At 47.9% G+C, this 18371-nt stretch overlaps 1 protein-coding gene across 8 annotated transcripts in view; it reads right to left on the reverse strand.

The window, feature by feature from the left end:
• Positions 1 to 14004: 14004 nt before the first annotated feature.
• The window catches only part of LOC311528250 (uncharacterized protein), a 34613-nt gene continuing 30246 nt past the window's right edge, over positions 14005 to 18371 (reverse strand). For 4 of the 8 annotated variants that reach the window (XM_084643041.1, XM_084643038.1, XM_084643036.1 and 1 more), the window contains 2 exons: positions 18223 to 18314; positions 14005 to 17898 (listed from right to left, as the gene is read on the reverse strand). In XM_084643041.1, coding sequence (XP_084499167.1) covers positions 17096 to 17898; positions 18223 to 18283 — 864 coding nt within the window. In that variant the 5' untranslated portion in view covers positions 18284 to 18314 and the 3' untranslated portion in view covers positions 14005 to 17095. Of the gene's footprint in view, positions 17899 to 18222; positions 18315 to 18371 lie in introns of those variants that run through there. The other 4 variants (XM_084643035.1, XM_084643039.1, XM_084643040.1 and 1 more) reach the window with 3 other exon arrangements.

Genomic DNA, 18371 nt, shown 5'->3' on the forward strand with positions numbered 1-18371 from the left:
TGCATAGGAGGAGGGGGTGAAGTTGCAGTAGACAGGGATGGTTGCAGTGTCATTCCTACATATCCACAGAAGATGGTTGCAAAAAGTTCATGCAATGCCAGGCTATATTAGCTTCTCTGCATATACTCCCCACTTTTGCTCCACCTACATCCCACTCTAGAAAGAGGAGAGTACTAGGTAGGATTGAGCCATGCTACTGGGGAAAAGGAGTGAGCTTCCAGAGGGGTGCAGGGTTGTGGTTTCCTGCAGATCACAGGGGTTCTACTGGTGTTGGGGGGAGAGGACTCTGGATAAAGATGAAATGCCATCGTCCTGACAGAATGATGGAAGGTTATCAATTCAAGGAAGTCTTGATGAGATGAGAAGCTGGATATGAGTCAGCAGTGTGCCCTTGTTGCCAAGAAGGCCAATGGCATTTTGGGATGTATAAGTAGGGGCATAGCGAGCAGATCAAGGGACGTGATCGTTCCCCTCTATTCGACATTGGTGAGGCCTCATCTGGAGTACTGTGTCCAGTTTTGGGCCCCACACTACAAGAAGGATGTGGATAAATTGGAGAGAGTCCAGCGAAGGGCAACAAAAATGATTAGGGGACTGGAACACATGAGTTATGAGGAGAGGCTGAGGGAGCTGGGATTGTTTAGCCTGCAGAAGAGAAGAATGAGGGGGGATTTGATAGCTGCTTCAACTACCTGAAAGGGGGTTCCAAAGAGGATGGCTCTAGACTGTTCTCAATGGTAGCAGATGACAGAACGAGGAGTAATGGTCTCAAGTTGCAGTGGGGGAGGTTTAGATTGGATATTAGGAAAAACTTTCACTAAGAGGGTGGTGAAACACTGGAATGCGTTACCTAGGGAGGTGGTAGAATCTCCTTCCTTAGAGGTTTTTAAGGTCAGGCTTGACAAAGCCCTGGCTGGGATGATTTAACTGGGAATTGGTCCTGCTTTGAGCAGGGGGTTGGACTAGATGACCTTCTGGGGTCCCTTCCAACCCTGATATTCTATGATTTAAAAGGGAAATGCCGGATTCAGTAACCAAGGTTACAGGCAATATGCCTTCTGCAAAAGAAATTTAGCCTGTGGCATTTTAATCTCAATTCCCTCACAGATCACATGATTGTATAAAGAAAAGGAGTACTTGTGGCACCTTAGAGACTAACCAATTTATTTGAGCATAAGCTTTCGTGAGCTACAGCTCACTTCATCGGATGCATACTGTGGAAACTGCAGAAGACATTATATACACAGAGACCATGAAACAATACCTCTTCCCACCCCACCCTCCTGCTGGTAATAGCTTATCTAAAGTGATCACTCTCTTTACAATGTGTATGAAAATCAAGGTGGGCCATTTCCAGCACAAATCCAGGTTTTCTCAACCCCCCCCCCCCAAAACAAAAAACCACACACACACACACTAACTCACTCTCCTGCTGGGAATAGCTTATCCAAAGTGGCCACTCTCCCTACAATGTGTATGATAGTCAAGGTGGGCTATTTCCAGCACAAATCCAGGTTTTCTCACCCCCCACCCCCATACACACACAAACTCACTCTCCTGCTGGCAATAGTTCATCCAAACTGACCACTCTCCTTACAATGTGTATGATAATCAAGGTGGGCCATTTCCAGCATAAATCCAAGTTTATCCAGAACGTTGGGGGGGGGGGTAGGAAAAAACAAGGGGAAATAGGCTACCTTGTATAATGACTTAGCCTCTCCCAGTCTCTATTTAAGCCTAAATTAGTAGTATCCAATTTGCAAATGAATTCCAATTCAGCAGTTTCTCGCCGGAGTCTGGATTTGAAGTTTTTTTGTTTTAAGATAGCAACCGTCATGTCTGTAATAGCGTGACCAGAGAGATTGAAGTGTTCTCCGACTGGTTTATGAATGTTCTAATTCTTGACATCTGATTTGTGTCCATTTATTCTTTTACATAGAGACTGTCCAGTTTGACCAATGTACATGGCAGAGGGGCATTGCTGGCACATGATGGCATATATCACATTGGTGGATGTGCAGGTGAACGAGCCTCTGATAGTGTGGCTGATGTAATTAGGCCCTGTGATGGTGTCCCCTGAATAGATATGTGGGCACAGTTGGCAACGGGCTTCGTTGCAAGGACAGGTTCCTGGGTTAGTGGTTCTGTTGTGTGGTATGTGGTTGTTGGTGAGTATTTGCTTCAGGTTGCGGGGCTGTCTGTAGGCAAGGACTGGCCTGTCTCCCAAGATTTGTGAGAGTGTTGGGTCATCCTTCAGGATAGGTTGTAGATCCCTAATAATGCGTTGGAGGGGTTTTAGTTGGGGGCTGAAGGTGATGGCTAGTGGCGTTCTGTTATTTTCTTTGTTAGGCGTGTCCTGTAGTAGGTAACTTCTGGGAACTCTTCTGGCTCTATCAATCTGTTTCTTCACTTCCGCAGGTGGGTATTGTAGTTGTAAGAATGCTTGATAGAGATCTGTAGGTGTTTGTCTCTGTCTGAGGGGTTGGAGCAAATGCGGTTGTATCGCAGAGCTTGGCTGTAGACAATAGATCGTGTGGTGTGGTCAGGGTGAAAGCTGGAGGCATGTAGGTAGGAATAGCGGTCACTAGGTTTCCGGTATAGGGTGGTGTTTATTTGACCATTGTTTATTAGCACTGTAGTGTCCAGGAAGTGGATCTCTTGTGTGGACTGGACCAGGCTGAGGTTGATGGTGGGATGGAAATTGTTGAAATCATGGTGGAATTCCTCAAGGGCTTCTTTTCCATGGGTCCAGATGATGAAGATGTCATCAATATAGCGCAAGTAGAGTAGGGGCGTTAGGGGATGAGAGCTGATAGATTGATAGAGCCAGAAGAGTTCCCAGAAGTCACCTACTACAGGACACGCCTAACAAAGAAAATAACAGAACGCCACTAGCCGTCACCTTCAGCCCCCAACTAAAACCCCTCCAACGCATTATTAAGGATCTACAACCTATCCTGAAGGATGACCCAACACTCTCACAAATCTTGGGAGACAGGCCAGTCCTTGCCTACAGACAGCCCCCCAACCTGAAGCAAATACTCACCAGCAACCACACACCACACAACAGAACCACTAACCTAGGAACCTATCCTTGCAACGAAGCCCGTTGCCAACTGTGCCCACATATCTATTCAGGGGACACCATCACAGGGCCTAATTACATCAGCCACACTATCAGAGGCTCGTTCACCTGCACATCCACCAATGTGATATATGCCATCATGTGCCAGCAATGCCCCTCTGCCATGTACATTGGTCAAACTGGACAGTCTCTATGTAAAAGAATAAATGGACACAAATCAGATGTCAAGAATTAGAACATTCATAAACCAGTCGGAGAACACTTCAATCTCTCTGGTCACGCAATTACAGACATGAAGGTCGCTATCTTAAAACAAAAAAACTTCAAATCCAGACTCCAGCGAGAAACTGCTGAATTGGAATTCATTTGCAAAGTGGATACTATTAATTTAGGCTTAAATAGAGACTGGGAGTGGCTAAGTCATTATGCAAGGTAGCCTATTTCCCCTTGTTTTTTCCTATCCCCCCCACCCCCCCGACGTTCTGGTTAAACTTGGATTTATGCTGGAAATGGCCCACCTTGACTATCATGCACATTGTAGGGAGAGTGATCACTTTGGATAAGCTATTCCCAGCAGGAGAGTGAGTTAGTGTGTGTGTGTTTTTTTTTGGGGGATGGGGGGGTGGGTTGAGAAAACCTGGATTTGTGCTGGAAATGGCCCACCTTGATTTTCATACACATTGTAAGGCGAGTGGTCACTTTGGATAAGCTATTCCCAGCAGGAGAGTGAGTTTGTGTGTGTGGTTTTTGGAAAAAAAGGGGAAGGGGGGGTGAGAAAACCTGGATTTGTGCTGGAAATAGCCCACCTTGATTTTCATGCACATTGTAAAGAGAGTGGTCACTTTGGATGGGCTATTACCAGCAGGAGAGTGAGTTTTTTTTGGGGGGGGGGGCGGGGGCAGAGGGTGAGAAAACTTGGATTTGTGCTGGAAATGGCCCAACTTGATTATCATACACATTGTAAGGAGAGTGATCACTTTAGATAAGCTATTACCAGCAGGAGGGTGGGGTGGGAGGAGGTATTGTTTCATGGTCTCTGTGTATATAATGTCTTCTGCAGTTTCCACAGTAGGCATCCGATGAAGTGAGCTGTAGCTCACGAAAGCTTATGCTCAAATAAATTGGTTAGTCTCTAAGGTGCCACAAGTCCTCCTTTTCTTTTTGCAAATACAGACTAACATGGCTGTTACTCTGAAATCATGATTGTATAAGCATCCCATGGGAATAATTCTCATTTCCCCACATTTGTGTTCTTTTGTGTCCTCCTCAGGCAGGTGTGAAAGGCCCTGACTACTCATGAGGCTGGGGGACCCCCACAGGGTAAGACCCGGGCCTGGGGATATTGCAGGGACCCTACAGATCGAAGGCTCTGCTAGAAGGCCTTGAGGACTAAGCACATTCTGAAGGCCCAGCAAAGTGACAGCCTCAGGCCAGACTGAGAGGCCCTCCCTGTGCAGATAGGGTTGGAGCCGAGATTGCCGTGAGTCTGTTTTAAGGGCAGATAACATTAAATAGAGAAACCAGCTGCACCCACAGGCCTCCCATAAGCCCGATTCACCCGGCAGCATGGCACATAAAGCTCCCCACAGCAGCAGGATTTCAGTCTCTTTCCTTAGGGATTGGTTTATTTTTCAAAACTGTCCAATACAAATCAAGAACATGCAGCAGGGCCTGCTGCCTGCCCCCTCCTCCGGTCTCTTCCTCACAAGGATCCTGCCCCCATTCAGCCAGCAGGTTTTCCCAGCCAGGTACTCCACCTCAACGGGGGGGAGCCCCATTCCAGGTTCTCCCCCTCCGGTCTCTTCCTCACAAGGATCCTGTCCCCATTCAGTCAGCAGGTTTTCCCAGCCAGGTACTCCACCTCAACGGGGGGGAGCCCCATTCCAGGTTCTCCCCCTCCGGTCTCTTCCTCACAAGGATCCTGTCCCCATTCAGTCAGCAGGTTTTCCCAGCCAGGTACTCCACCTCAACGGGGGGGAGCCCCATTCCAGGTTCTCCCCCTCCGGTCTCTTCCTCACAAGGATCCTGCCCCCATTCAGTCAGCAGGTTTTCCCAGCCAGGTACTCCACCTCAACGGGGGGGAGCCCCATTCCAGGTTCTCCCCCTCCGGTCTCTTCCTCACAAGGATCCTGCCCCCATTCAGTCAGCAGGTTTTCCCAGCCAGGTACTCCACCTCAATGGGGGGAGCCCCATTCCAGGTTCTCCCCTTCCCTGCAGGAGTCTTCCTTTAACTGCTGCTGCTGCCAGCTGGCCTTTTACTGAGGACAAGGTGCCCTGCAACTATCACCTGATCCCTGGTATCAAACTTATCACATGGGAAGCAGCTAATTAGTCATGGGGGGGAGGGCTAAGCCCCTTTCTTATAGGACCATCCCACCCTGTGACACTCCCCCTGCCCCTCTCAGCCCCAGCTCATTTGCTGCCCCTTTTCTCACGCATTCTCCCAAGCAGCCGTGGAGCACAGGAATAGTGTCCTGCTCCCACAGTCTGTGTCCCTGTTCTTGTGGTCATGATATAACACATAGGAGGGCTGGTAAGAGAGAGACTTCATTTCCCGGCCCCAGCCCCTGCAGCTGGCTCGGGGTCGAAAAGTTCATTCCCCTGTTGCCTAGCGGGAGGTAAGAGGCTCTGGCTCCACTGGTTTCTGTCCCATGACTCACTTCCGTTGTTTTCAGTGTTTGCCGTGCAGTGGCAGGTCCTAATTTCCCCCTTCCTTGTTAACGTGCTCATCTGAGAGATTGGGGCATGTGCACAAACGGGGAAGCTCTTGCCCTCACCTGGTGTCAGAATCTGCCCCTGGGAGCAGAGCCATATATTCAGAAGGAGAAACAGGGGAGGGGCCAGAGAAGGAAAAGTTGGGGGGAAAGAAACAAAAGTACTTCAGGGGCCTCCGTCATGAACGTATGCCAGAGAGACGTCCACTGCCTCTCTGGTTTGCTAGAGGGGAAGGGATGAGAAATGAGAAATGGAGGGAAAAAGGAGTGAGGCAAAGGTGAAACACCATAGCATTTGGTAGAGTTAGACATCACTGTGCAGTTAATTAGATAACTGGGGATAGGAAAAAGTGGGAGGGTTTTTTTCCCTTCTTTTAAAAACCTAACCTCCACTGGCAGAGAGAGAATACTGGACTGGATGGACCTTGAGCAGTTCCTGTGTTCCCCAGAGCTTCATGCCTAATTCCAGAGTGACAATTAAATCTACAGATATTGAAGTGCTTATGTGGCCATATTGGCCTGAGTCTAAAAGAACTTAATCTGAGCTCAGAACTGCATTGTGCCAGCCAGGTTACATGGTCAGAGACCATCCCTGCCCCAAAGAGTTGACAATCTAAACAGATGAGACAAAGGGCAAAAGAAAGTGTTATTTGTCCCCATACTACAGATTTTAATCTATTTTATAATGGTTCTTATCCTCCCCACATTCCTGTAGGATCTGAGCATCTTCCAATAGCACATTAAGTGATGTGACTAACATCTGTCATATGGAATGGGGAAATTGATGATTTGGGGAGAGTATTTTAGTTTGGGTTGCTTTGTATGGGAAGCTTATTGTGCATTTGTTATCCTGGGTTTTGTATTTAAATGTTGTTGGAGTGCCTAGAGCCACTCGGGTGAGATTTTTAAGAGGTATCTAAATGCAATATATGAAGCGTGGTGAGTGTGAAGTGGTTTTCATAATGTAGATACCTGTCCAAGGGAAAGTAGCCTCTATTCACCATCTGCTTTCACATAGCCCACTAAACAGTCTTCAGACGGTTTGGGTCATTACTGAATTTAGATTTGAACAAAAAACTTACAGGAAAAAGTGCTTCCTTATTGCTATGAGCTATAAGCTTTCAATTCCTAATTACTTCCTTCTTGCACAGAAAAGGTAGGGAAAATAGAATGTATGGACGGAAAAGAAAATCTGGAGAATCCCTTTTAGATCGTTCTGTTGCAGATGAGACATGGTGTGAGCGTGCAGGTAACAGTCGAATCTCTTGTTTCGGTTCACCATGCAGAGGTTAAACTTCATGCAGTTCCCACATGCAGGGTCTCAGGTTTGGGGAAAGCTAAATCCCTGCAAAACTAAATGAGTCTACACTTTCTTTTAATAGCAGAAGCGATAACTCCGTCTGTTATACCAATGGATCTTCTATGCATCAACTGAATTGTAAAATGTAGCGTCATCTATCTCTCAGACCTCTGGCAGGGATATCTGAGTGCTTTTAGTGAGTGGGTTTTGATAGCTGACAGCATTTGGCAGGAACCCTATGCCACCCAGTTTTCAAGGGTATTTGTATTCACCTACGTACAGGATATAAGTGACGGGAAAAGCAGTCAGCCAGGGGAAAAAAATACTATATATTTTCCTCAGTCATAGCTAATCAATCTCACTATTTTTTCTCTTCCACTGGCCAGGCAAGGCATCAATGTACAAGGTTTAAATTCCTAAACCAGTTTCCTGCTTTGTCCTTCCTTCCTTCTATTATCCCCGTTTCCCCCATGTAGACCTTACTGGTAAGGTAACCCTTCCTCGGAATGGAAGAGGGAAAGGTGGAGGATGCTCTGTAGCAGACGCTTCATGGCACCTTTACAATTAACTCTCATTTCTAGTGCTGGGGGCCCATTAATCCGAGGATTCTGAGCTGGGTTAGATGGCATCGTGGTGTAAGAGCAGAGCACGTCTACACTAGCGCTCCTGCTTCGGCGCTGTGCTGACGACAATGCAATGGTGGGAGATTTTGAGGAAAGCAGTAACGTAGACAAGGCCTTCAGGATCAGGATTAGTTTGGGTCACAACTGCCAGTAAGTTCAATGAAGCAAAATGTACAGAGATCCAAACAAGCCAACCATGCTTGCAAAAGAACCTCTGTCTAGAACATTGCACCTTCTTAAAAATGGCTGAAATGGGAATTGTTTCAACAGGACATGCACAGGAGCAATGCAGGCAACAGACATCCGGTTTCATTCTCTGTTAGTGTGCTGGGCTATAAGTCAGACATACTCTGTGGGACTTCCTTGCTATTGTACTTACGTTGTATGGAAAGGTGGATACACCGCTGGTGTGCCCCTTCCTGGCCAGGCACAGTCTACCAGCTCTTTCCTGTCTAGTGCCCCATCTCAATGGTCACTCCAAACCTGTGGGGGTCCACCTCTGCTGGCCAGGTCAGGGGGTTAGTTCCACATCTACGTCAGGGTAGGCAAGTGCCAAGTCCACATAAAACAATACCCAAAGTTCCAGCCTTTTCAGCCCCTTTTCTGGGGGTTACTCAGACCCATGGGTCCTCCCCTGGAATCTTCAGCAAAGGCCACTCACAGAAAACTCAAGGCCTTCAAGTCTCACTCAGCGCCCCCATACTTTCCATACCCTGGCTCAGGCTCACTACGGTCACAAGCCCGCTCGACTTCTTAGAACCTGACACCAGCAAAGTTCTTTCTTGCTCTTATTTCAGAGCAGTGCTTCTTCCTTGCCCCAGGAGCCTGTCCCTTACTGCAGCTCCTCCCCCCAGACCCGCAAACCTCAGTCCAACCCCCCCATAGGCTTTAGGGTCACTGCCTTTTGGGTGTCACCATCTCCAGCTTCCTCCTGGCACAGGACAACACACTTCTCACCCCAGCCTCCACTGCCCAGAGCCTTTCTCTTGGCTCTGAACCCTCTAGTGCTGGCTCCAAGCTTCAGGCCTCCCATGCATCTCTTCACCTTTAGCACAAAAGAGGAACAAAACTCCCAGCTGAGTCCTCCCTGGCCTTTTCCCCCACTGCCCTACACACCCTCCTTTCTGAAGCCCCAACTCCCTCCCAGTGAGGTTTGATCACCAGTTATGCCTAATACATCTCCAGCTGCCACTCAGAAGCCTAATTGGGCTCAAGCTGCTGTTAACTCAGGATTAACTAGGGTTGGGTTTATATATCCTATCATAGATTGACTATAGGTCATTTTAAAGACCCCCCCCCCCCCAAAAAAAAAAAAAAAAAGGTTAGCAGCCACTTCCAGTTCCTCTTATTCTTGTGTGTGATCAGTTATTGCCGTGTCTTAAAAAAGCAAAAACCCCACATACCCCATAAACAAGGCACTGGTAGAACTTTACTACTGCAGCGATAGCTCACAAGCACCAGCTGTAAAGTCTGGGCATTAGGCTTTTAACAGCTCAGATTAGCAGGAGGAGATAGACTGGCTGGGCATGGAGAGGCCTTGAAAGCTGCTTTCCAGGTAGTCAAATTAGCCAGAACCTAGAGGTTTATTTATTTATTATAGAACAGGATCATAGAATATCAGGGCTGGAAGGGACCTCAGGAGGTCATCTGGTCCAACCCGCTGCTCAAAGCAGGACCAATCCCCAATTTTTGCCCCAGATCTCTAAATGGCCCCCTCAAGGATTGAACTCATAACCCTGGGTTTAGCAGGCCAATGCTCAAACCACTGAGCTATTGAGACTCCTAGCAAGATGAAGAGAATTTTAACAGATACTGACCATTTTTAAATAGATATATATGTTCTTCCCATTTACTCTCACTTTCCACCCTGAATTGTTCTTAGCTTCTGTACTTACTGGCAAAGCCTCCCAATAACTTCAACAGGCTTTCGATCAGGACCACATTGAAAACGCCCAGCAGTATTAGTTATATATCCCCATTGTGCAACTAACTCTTCTGCCCCATAAATAACTCTTAAAAATAATGAAAAAAGACAGATTTATTAAGAAGTTCCATCTAGAAGTGTTAGCAGCCTGGTTCAGGCAAAGATGGGCCCCAATACTATCCTGCAGAATGAAGATGCTCTGAAGGGTGATTATTTTGGATGTTGACTGTTGGACTGGGCTCATCAGCCTCGTTTGTGGGCAGTATGCAGCCTAAGGCAGTGAGTCCAGGGTGTTCTGGTCTTGAAAGCATATTTGTAAGGGGGAGGTGTTGGTGATACTATGGGGCAATGCTCTGACTTTTTACCTCTGGACAGCTTGAATAAAACATTAGGTTGGATTTCTAGGCCTGCTGCAGCTCCTAGTGCCCTCACTGGGTTCTGGATCAGGCCCCCTATCACTAATGAATGTTTTTCTACATTGCTGCACATTTGGCAATTCCAGCTTGGGTACAGTCCAGCCTGAACAGTAAGGGGGTTGGGGGGGAGGGTGCGGAAATATTGCTTACTGCCAAACTGCTATTCTTGGCCTGGCCAGCACTATTACTTCATCGCTTTCAGGATTACATACCGAATTGCTTTTTAAAGGGACACTATGTTATTTTAAAATCGATGGCCAACATCGTCAAGTGACCTCAAGTTTGGGGTGCTCAGGATTACTGGAACAGAAAGGTGGCTTGGAGCCAGTCCCCACCCTCTAGCCCACTTTCTTCAGCACACTCTAAATTCAGTATAGCTGAGGATCCATCCCCAAATGGTTAAAGGAATAGGGAGCAGTACATGAAATTGTGCTATGTCAAATATTTCACTCTTCTGTTTGCACCCCACCCTCTTCTTGATAAAAATACAATGAGGCCTTTTTACAGCAGCCGCAGATGAGAGAGCCAATTTATTTCTTTGTTCTCTATAAGCGTATGCGCACCAGGCTCTGCCTGACAACGGGATAGTAACTGGCAGGTCTACTCTGCTATGGGAGAAAAGAAACAAGAGCAGGAGATCTGTGGGGGGGGAGGGGTGCCATCAGCTTCTAGTTTAATCACAGGGGTTCACTTGCAAACAAAGCTGCACAGAAAAACACCTTCTGCAAGGGCAGAATGCATCCAGCTGCTTCTAACAGCTGATTTCATTGTGTAATCTTCCCCTTTGTAGCTGCTGGGTTGATTCTGAAACATACAAAACCAGAAAAACAAATGTGGAATTCTCAGCTGACTCCCACGTAGACGCCATAGACTATAAGGACCCACAGTAAGCATGCTGATGGGCTGGCCCCTGGGCCTGGGCCTGATCCAAAGCCCGTTGAAATCAATGGAAAGACTCACACTCACTTCCTTGCCGGGGACCTGATCCAAAGCCCACAGAACTAAGCAAAAATTATGGGGAAGTGAGGAATAAATGTTTGTTAAATATAAAAGGCCAGTCGATGGGGAAAGAATTACTGTCACATTTCTAAACTGCCGGGGGGTGCTCCCCCTGGCTCCGTCCAGGCCCCACCCCAGCTCCGCCTCCCCACCCCACTTGCCTGCCCCACCTCTTCCCGCCTCCTCACCCCACTCGCCTGCCCACCTCCTGCAGGGCCCCCCAAAGCACGGGGCCCAGGGCGGTCACTCCGATTCGCCATACCCAGGGATGGCTCTGCCTGTGCGTGATGAACAGACAGCTGTGCCCAAACACTTCAAGGTGCGCACACAAAACCAGAGCTAAGGTAAGGGTAGAGCCAGGGCTCAGATCCATCCTGCCCCTCCACCTGGGCCTGCCATTGCGTACAGGCAGGCCATAGAGCTCTCCCTAACCCTCCAGTCGGGGCACAGGACCTGGCCCTACCTTGTCACGGGGGGCAGAAGTGAAGATAAGGCAGTGACTGAGTGTTTTTAATTTTCTGACATTGAAGGGTTAGGAGCTAAAGACCTTGGCACCGGGTATTCTGAGCTGCATGTCTCGGGAGGTGCAGCCTGGTGGCGGGTTGGGGCAAAAGTGGCTTTACATCAGCTTTCAACCTCTTAAATCCTGGGCCCCAGAGGCTGCTCTTCCTTAAAGCTGTTTCCCAGAGCTATTAGCCAGAGCTTACTAGTCACAACCCTCCCCAGCAAGGCCTTACTCTGGGGCTGTGCAGAGGGTAGCACAAGACCATGTTGCTGCTCCCAGGCTAGCCAGGGAACACGCCTATGGCCTGGGTGTGCGCCAGCAGCTGGCATTGTGAACACTTTAAGAAAACAAATATTAATAGACTTGCAATAAACTAGGCAAAGTTGACAACACTGGGACCCTCCTAAATCATTTGAAATCTGGTCGGCGTTGGGTTAGTTTAAATAGACAAAAGCCCTTATATAATGCATTTAAAAACAAACCTATGGTTGTTTAAACCCGAGCAAGTCTCTGGGTAGACAAGGCCTAACACTGCTTTAACCTGCATTTCTACGTCTGGGCCTCATTCTCCGATGCCCTGCTTAGATATTTACACCAATGCAAGAGGAGTGCAAACGCTACCAAATCAGCACTGGCAGAGGCCTGTCCTCACTTTGTGTGGGCGTGAAGGACACAGCAATGGAGACTCAAACCCTGGGTGCTTCTCAGGCTTTCAGAAGACCAGGGCGTTGCAGGCTGGCCTGGGGGACTTGTCTGGCGGGGGCAGGCTCCGGGTTGACATGGTGTCCGGACGGGAAGGAAGCCCGGGAGGTGCCAGTGTCTTAGGTCTCATGCTCCCTCTCATGGCTCTGCTGCAGAACTGCACAAAATAATCTAGCAACAAGGAGATCTTACAAGGTCCATTTCCTTCCCCCGAAAAAGAGAATCATCTTTCTTTATCTATCGAATCCTTTGCAACTTGTTTATATTAAATTCCCTATCGCACAGAACAGGGCTGGGCTCTGGCGTTTGTAGTACCTTTCAGAGTTCCAATTATTTCAGTGTAACCGCCTAACAGCTGAGCCGGTTGTGAGTTATATGGATTCACATATTCGGGGCAGAAGACAAATGGGAAGAGGATCTAGTTTCTGTCTCTTACTATAGCCATCTTCTGCATCTCTACATAACATAATCACGTTCTAATGCCTTTAGTCAGCAGAATAGTCTTGCATGAATGGAGTTTTACTTTTTTAATCAAGCTCTAAAGTTCAGAATTATCAAAACTAGAAAACAAAAAGTAGTGTTACACAAATACCAGGAGATTTCATTCCACGTAGCAATATTTTGATATTTGGAAGTGAAACTATACTGGTATAGTTAAAGTGGCAGCAGTCCCCTGGTGTGGACACCCACATACCAACACAAAGGTGATGCCAATCGTGTAGCGTATTCCTGTATCGGAAGGGAAGGAAGCTATACCAGTATAAGGCACCTTCCATGCTAGGATTGTACCAGTACAATTAGTGGGAAAAACAACCCTAACCAAAATAGTTATACTGGTACAAAACCTGTGTGTAGAGGGGGCCTCAGATATTTTGCTGTCAGAGCTAGGCGGAGTGCTGGTCTGAGCTGGCATGGCGCTTCCTATATTCCTAAACTGAGCAAAACAAGAACACCTGTTGTCATGGGGGGGGGTGAGGTTCCTCCTACCACATATAAACTTTTATATAAAACGCATTGCAGGCGAAAAGGTTGCACATACCAGATTTTCATTGCCATTGTCACTAACATTTTTACATTTCCAGCACTGATTCAACATCATCTCAGTAAGTTAAATGTGAACAAAGATGTAATGCAACTGTCATAGGCATTGCAAAATATCAGCAGGGCTACATGAAAGTTACACCGCTAAGATAGCTTTTGCATTACCATTCTTTTAGGTTCCTTCGAACATTTTCCATACCATTTGTCTTGTTCAAGATGCAGTCTGATTTTAACAGTTGTAAATATAGACCTGCCGCAAAACTGCTGTCCCAACACACACACACACACACACACACACACACACACACACACACACACACACACACCCCCGATGTGGCATTGCAGCAGTTGTGCTTCCTTTTCCCTCTTGTGTTCTTCAGCCTGTGCTGGCCGCAGGGGTGGCCTGACTCTCCGACCATGCCATGTTCAAGAGTCTGACCCCGTCTGGGACCACAGAGTCCTTTAACACGTCCCAGAGAATCATAACTAAATCCTCAGCCCCAGTCAGGCTCGTCTGGCCATCCCATTCCTGCGCAGGCAAGCCTCATTCATCATCAGCATCCTCACTCCATGCCACAGTCAGGGTCCGACAGTTCTCTGCCTTCCCAGGGGTCCAGGGTCCCGCAGCAGCTCCTGATCCTTCTGCTGGCTCACCTCAGGGGCAGCCTGTCTGTTTTTCTCCATGTCTGCTGAAGGTAGGACAAGAAGTAATGGGCTCAATCTCTAGCAAGGGAGATTTAGGTTAGATATTAGGAGATACTTTCTAACTAGAAGGCTAGGTCAGCTCTGGAATGGGCGTCCTATGGAGGCTGTGGAATCTCCATCATTAGAGCTTTTTAAAAACAGGTTGGACAAACATCTGCCAGGGCTGGTCTAGGTTTACTTGGTCCTTAGCAGATCAATCTGGACTTGATGACCACTTGAGGTCCTTTCCAGCCCTACATTTCTATGGTTCTCTAGCCGTCTATCATCCCACTTCCCGGACAGAGGGAGTACACTACGTACTCTCCTCTCCCAAATGCCTTCTCTCTCCTCTTTTAAGTCCACCCCCCTCCCCGGACCACACCCTCCCCAGGTGCAATCAGTGAGGTTGAGGTTCCTGACACTCTCAGGCTCCCTTAACCCTTCTGGTGCTTGTACATCACTATATCATAAAATACAGATTTACATAGCTAAGCAAACCCTGCTATAGAAATCTTAGCTTCTGCAGTTCTTCTATCGTAAGTGCTTATATAGTCCCCATTAGTGCAATATCCAAGCGCCTCACAAGCTTTAATGTATTTCCCTTTACAACTCCCCGGTGATGTTGGAAAGTGCTGTGATCCCCATTGTACGGATGGGCCCAGAATCCCAGATCCATAAAGGGATTTAGGCTCCTAACACCTTTGTGGAACTGGGCCCAAGTGACTTTCTCAAGTTCATGCAGAAAATTTATGGTGGAGCAAGAACTTGAACCAGTCTCTCTCAAGGGCTAGATTAGGACCCTAACCCCTGAGCCATCTTTCTTCTCTGCATTCATCTGAAACAAGCAGCCTTAGTTTTGCACTAATCTTGCTTTGTATATATAACTAATTTGGGTTTAAGACAAGTATGTTTGCCTGCACTTCATATTAGCATTGACGATTAGACTTTGAACTTCATCCCTCATTAAGATGCGTGATGTAAGAAATACACATTCTAAACCATATTGGACAATTAATTTAATTAACCTATTATCTACTAGACTACACTGCAAAATTAGGTCAATATAACTACACCACTCAGGGGTGTGAAAATTCCACACCCATGAGAGACGCAGTTAAACCGACCTAGCCCCTGGTGTAGACAGCGCTAGGTCGACGGGAGCATTCTCCTGTTGACCTAGCTACTGCCACGTGAGGAGGCGGAGTGCCTACGCTGTCAGAAGAACCCCTCCCATTGGAATAGCTCTTCAGCAGCACACAAGCCCTCAGGTTCTTTCTATATCTGTTCCTCAGCTAAAATACAGACTGGGGAAGTATGGTAAATGTATCCATTTATTAGCCAAAATAGAATTTCAAAAGCAACTAAGAAATTACAGAAGGTCAAATAAAGCTGGTTAGGTGATAGTGTTGACAGTGTTTAAAAGAATGAATTAAACATGGGATGTTACAGTTGACTAAGAAATAAGAACTGAGAGAGGGTTGGGGTTGCACCTTCATGTAGCCAGGGGAAGGGCTATGGCCATGAGGTGCAAGCACGACCCTCTACAGGTACCGGTAGGCAAATTTCTGAGGCTCCAGTCTGCTGGGTCCACACACACCTATGTGGAATACACGGCTGCATCTATCTGAAGAAGAAGATTTAACTATAGTGTTACCAACTCTTAAAAATGTAATGCAGCTCTCATTATATTTGGTGTTTTCCAGCCCCAGCTGCTAGAATCAAGAGACTGAATAAGAAGCTCAACTTTCTTTTCTTTCCTTTTTTTTAAGGGAGATTCTAGCCCTCGTGGTTGCAGGGAAAAGTCTGAAAACGTGAAGCACGTGCACGCTAAAGACTCAGAAACCAGAAGAAATAAAAAACTTCAAATGTATTATTTTTAAAACATCACTGGATTTTTAAGCCAAATTTCATGTTTTGGGGGCTGGACTCATGATTTTTGCACGCTTGGGGTTGGCAAGGCTGCACTGAGGGCTTGTACCCCTTTAACCTAAGGTGGGAACTTAAGCTCTTTCAGTTAAAACTTTGCACATCCCTGTATAGATACGCTTATTTCAATTTAAGAGTGGCTCTTTTTGATTAAGCTTAAAACTGCTCCCAATCAATCTGTTACATGGGTTTTGTTGGCAGAAGTTTTTCTGCTTTTGTTTTATTCTTCTGCCTGAGATTTGTTCCTCCCTGGCACTGGAATGAGGGTGTGACAATTAAAAGAACTAGCTTGAAAACGGAATGAACCGACTGCAGACTCTGCTCAGACAGCATTAGGATGAGACACAGGTCTCCATTTCCTGTCCCCTAACACCCTATTGCTTTCTGCAGGGCTCTCCTCAGCAGCTGGGCTAGCATGTCATCATGAATGGTGTGGGATGCACAGACCAGTCAGGGCAGAATTTCCAGGAGCTTGCCAGGGCGAAAGGCAGAAAATGGGGGTTGGCTCCATTGGCAATTCAAGGCACTTTTAGGAAAGTGATGTAGGTGGCCCCAGATGACCCTGGGCACCCAAGTTGGAGAGAGAAGGCAAGGGGCAGGGAAAGAATAGAGGGTAGATTCTATAATCGGCAGCATACATAGAGACCCCCATAGTTCAGGCTGCCCGACACATCCATTCTGGGCACTGAATGAGGCAGGAGCCCTGCGGGGAAAAATGGTATGTGACAGTGTAAATTAAAATTGTACCACAATGTATTTCCACAAGTGGCCAGGATTAAGGTTGTTTGGGCAAAATCAAGCTCCAGTTCTGGATCAGTTTGAGAGCTCAGCCCAGCCCAGGTCTGGGGGTGGGTGGCGATAGGTGTTCTGAGTTAGTTTAGGGCCTGAGCCACGTAGCTTTCTCCCACCTGAGGAAAAAGGAGCTCCTGGAGGGATTTTCCTCTCTCCTCCCATGTTGACAAGAGACAGAGGGCTTGGCAGCTTTGCAGCTGGGGATGCACCAGTTAAATAAGAGATGATGCGGGCTTCTTCTCCTCTGCCTAGGACTTGCTAGAGGATCACCACCAGTCATCTTAGGGGTGGCTCCCGCAGTCAGTTGACCCAACAGATGTGCAGACAGATGGTGCTGAGAAGCCAAATACCCCCATGTGTTGTGGGAATGGCCATGGATGCCGTTCACTGGGGACAGCCCTGGTCAGGGCATTGTTCCTCCGCCGGGTGGTCTCTCTGATGCACATTCAGGCTGGTTTTCTTGCGGAACCCTTTCCCACACTCCGGACACGTGTAGGGCGTCTCGCCAGTGTGGGTTCTCCGGTGTGCAATAAGTGGGGAGCGCGCATAAAAGCCCTTTCCACACTCAGGACACTTGTAGGGCCTCTCTCCCATGTGGATCCGCTGGTGGGCAAGCAGGGCGGAGCTCTGGCTGAAGCCCTTCCCGCACTGGGAGCACCGGTAGGGCCGCTCCCCCGTGTGCACTCTTTGGTGCGTGGCCAGGTTGGAGCTCTGGCTGAAGCCCTTCCCGCACTGGGGGCATTGGTAGGGCTTCTCTCCCGTGTGGGTTCTCTGGTGGGTGACGAGCTGCAAGCTCCGGATGAAGCTCTTCCCACAGCTGAGGCACTGGTAGGGCTTCTTGCCCAAGTGGATTCTCTGATGTCTAGTAAGACCTAAGCGCCCACGGAAGCTTTTCCCACAGTCTGGACACGTCTTCTTTCCCTCTCCTGGGTGGAGTCTCTGCAGGATTGTGAGGTCGTTGAGGTCACCTCCCCCAAGTGGGATGGATTTCCCCAGTCTCTTTGCCGGAGGGTTTCTTTGCTCCCTTTTGGACCTACCTGGACTCTCAGAAGCTTTGCCCTGCTCAAGAGAGCAGAAATTTCCCTTCTCTTTGGATCTTCCCAGTAACGTCCCATGAAATTCCACTTGCTCAGGATCTCCCTGCTGAGGACTCTCCTTCTTATTCTCACTCACCGTCCCCTGACCTGCTGGGATAGAGAGAGTGAGCCAGAAGTGAGTCGCTCCCAGGATGCCTCAAACAGGGCAGGGAGGGTGCAAACCAAAATAACTGTTTGGGAGATTGAGGAATCTGGAGCAGAATCCCCCCAGCCATTCCTTCGAGGGGGGGGGGGGGAATTCTACGACCTCATGCCATCCAAACTCTGTGGAGGACAAGTGGCCATGAGAGGGAATTACCAGAAGGTGGCAGCCAGGATTACTGGAAGATCACAAGGATACGACACCTGCCAATAAACCCTAGCTTTCTACTCCCTCATCTCAGGTTCCTGACATCAGTCTCCCATGTGCCCTACCTGTACAGGTGTTTCTTCGGTTCTCCCTTTCCCGGACCGACGGCTCTTCCCCTCGTTCCATCTGCGAGATCACATCGTAATTAGACACAGTGCTGGGCAGGGGGGAGGGAGAAAACACCTCAGGGTAAATTACATGGTTGTGGAATCTC

Source organism: Lepidochelys olivacea, assembly GCF_965140295.1.
Source record: "Lepidochelys olivacea isolate rLepOli2 genome assembly, chromosome: 11".
NCBI lineage: Eukaryota > Metazoa > Chordata > Testudines > Cheloniidae > Lepidochelys > Lepidochelys olivacea.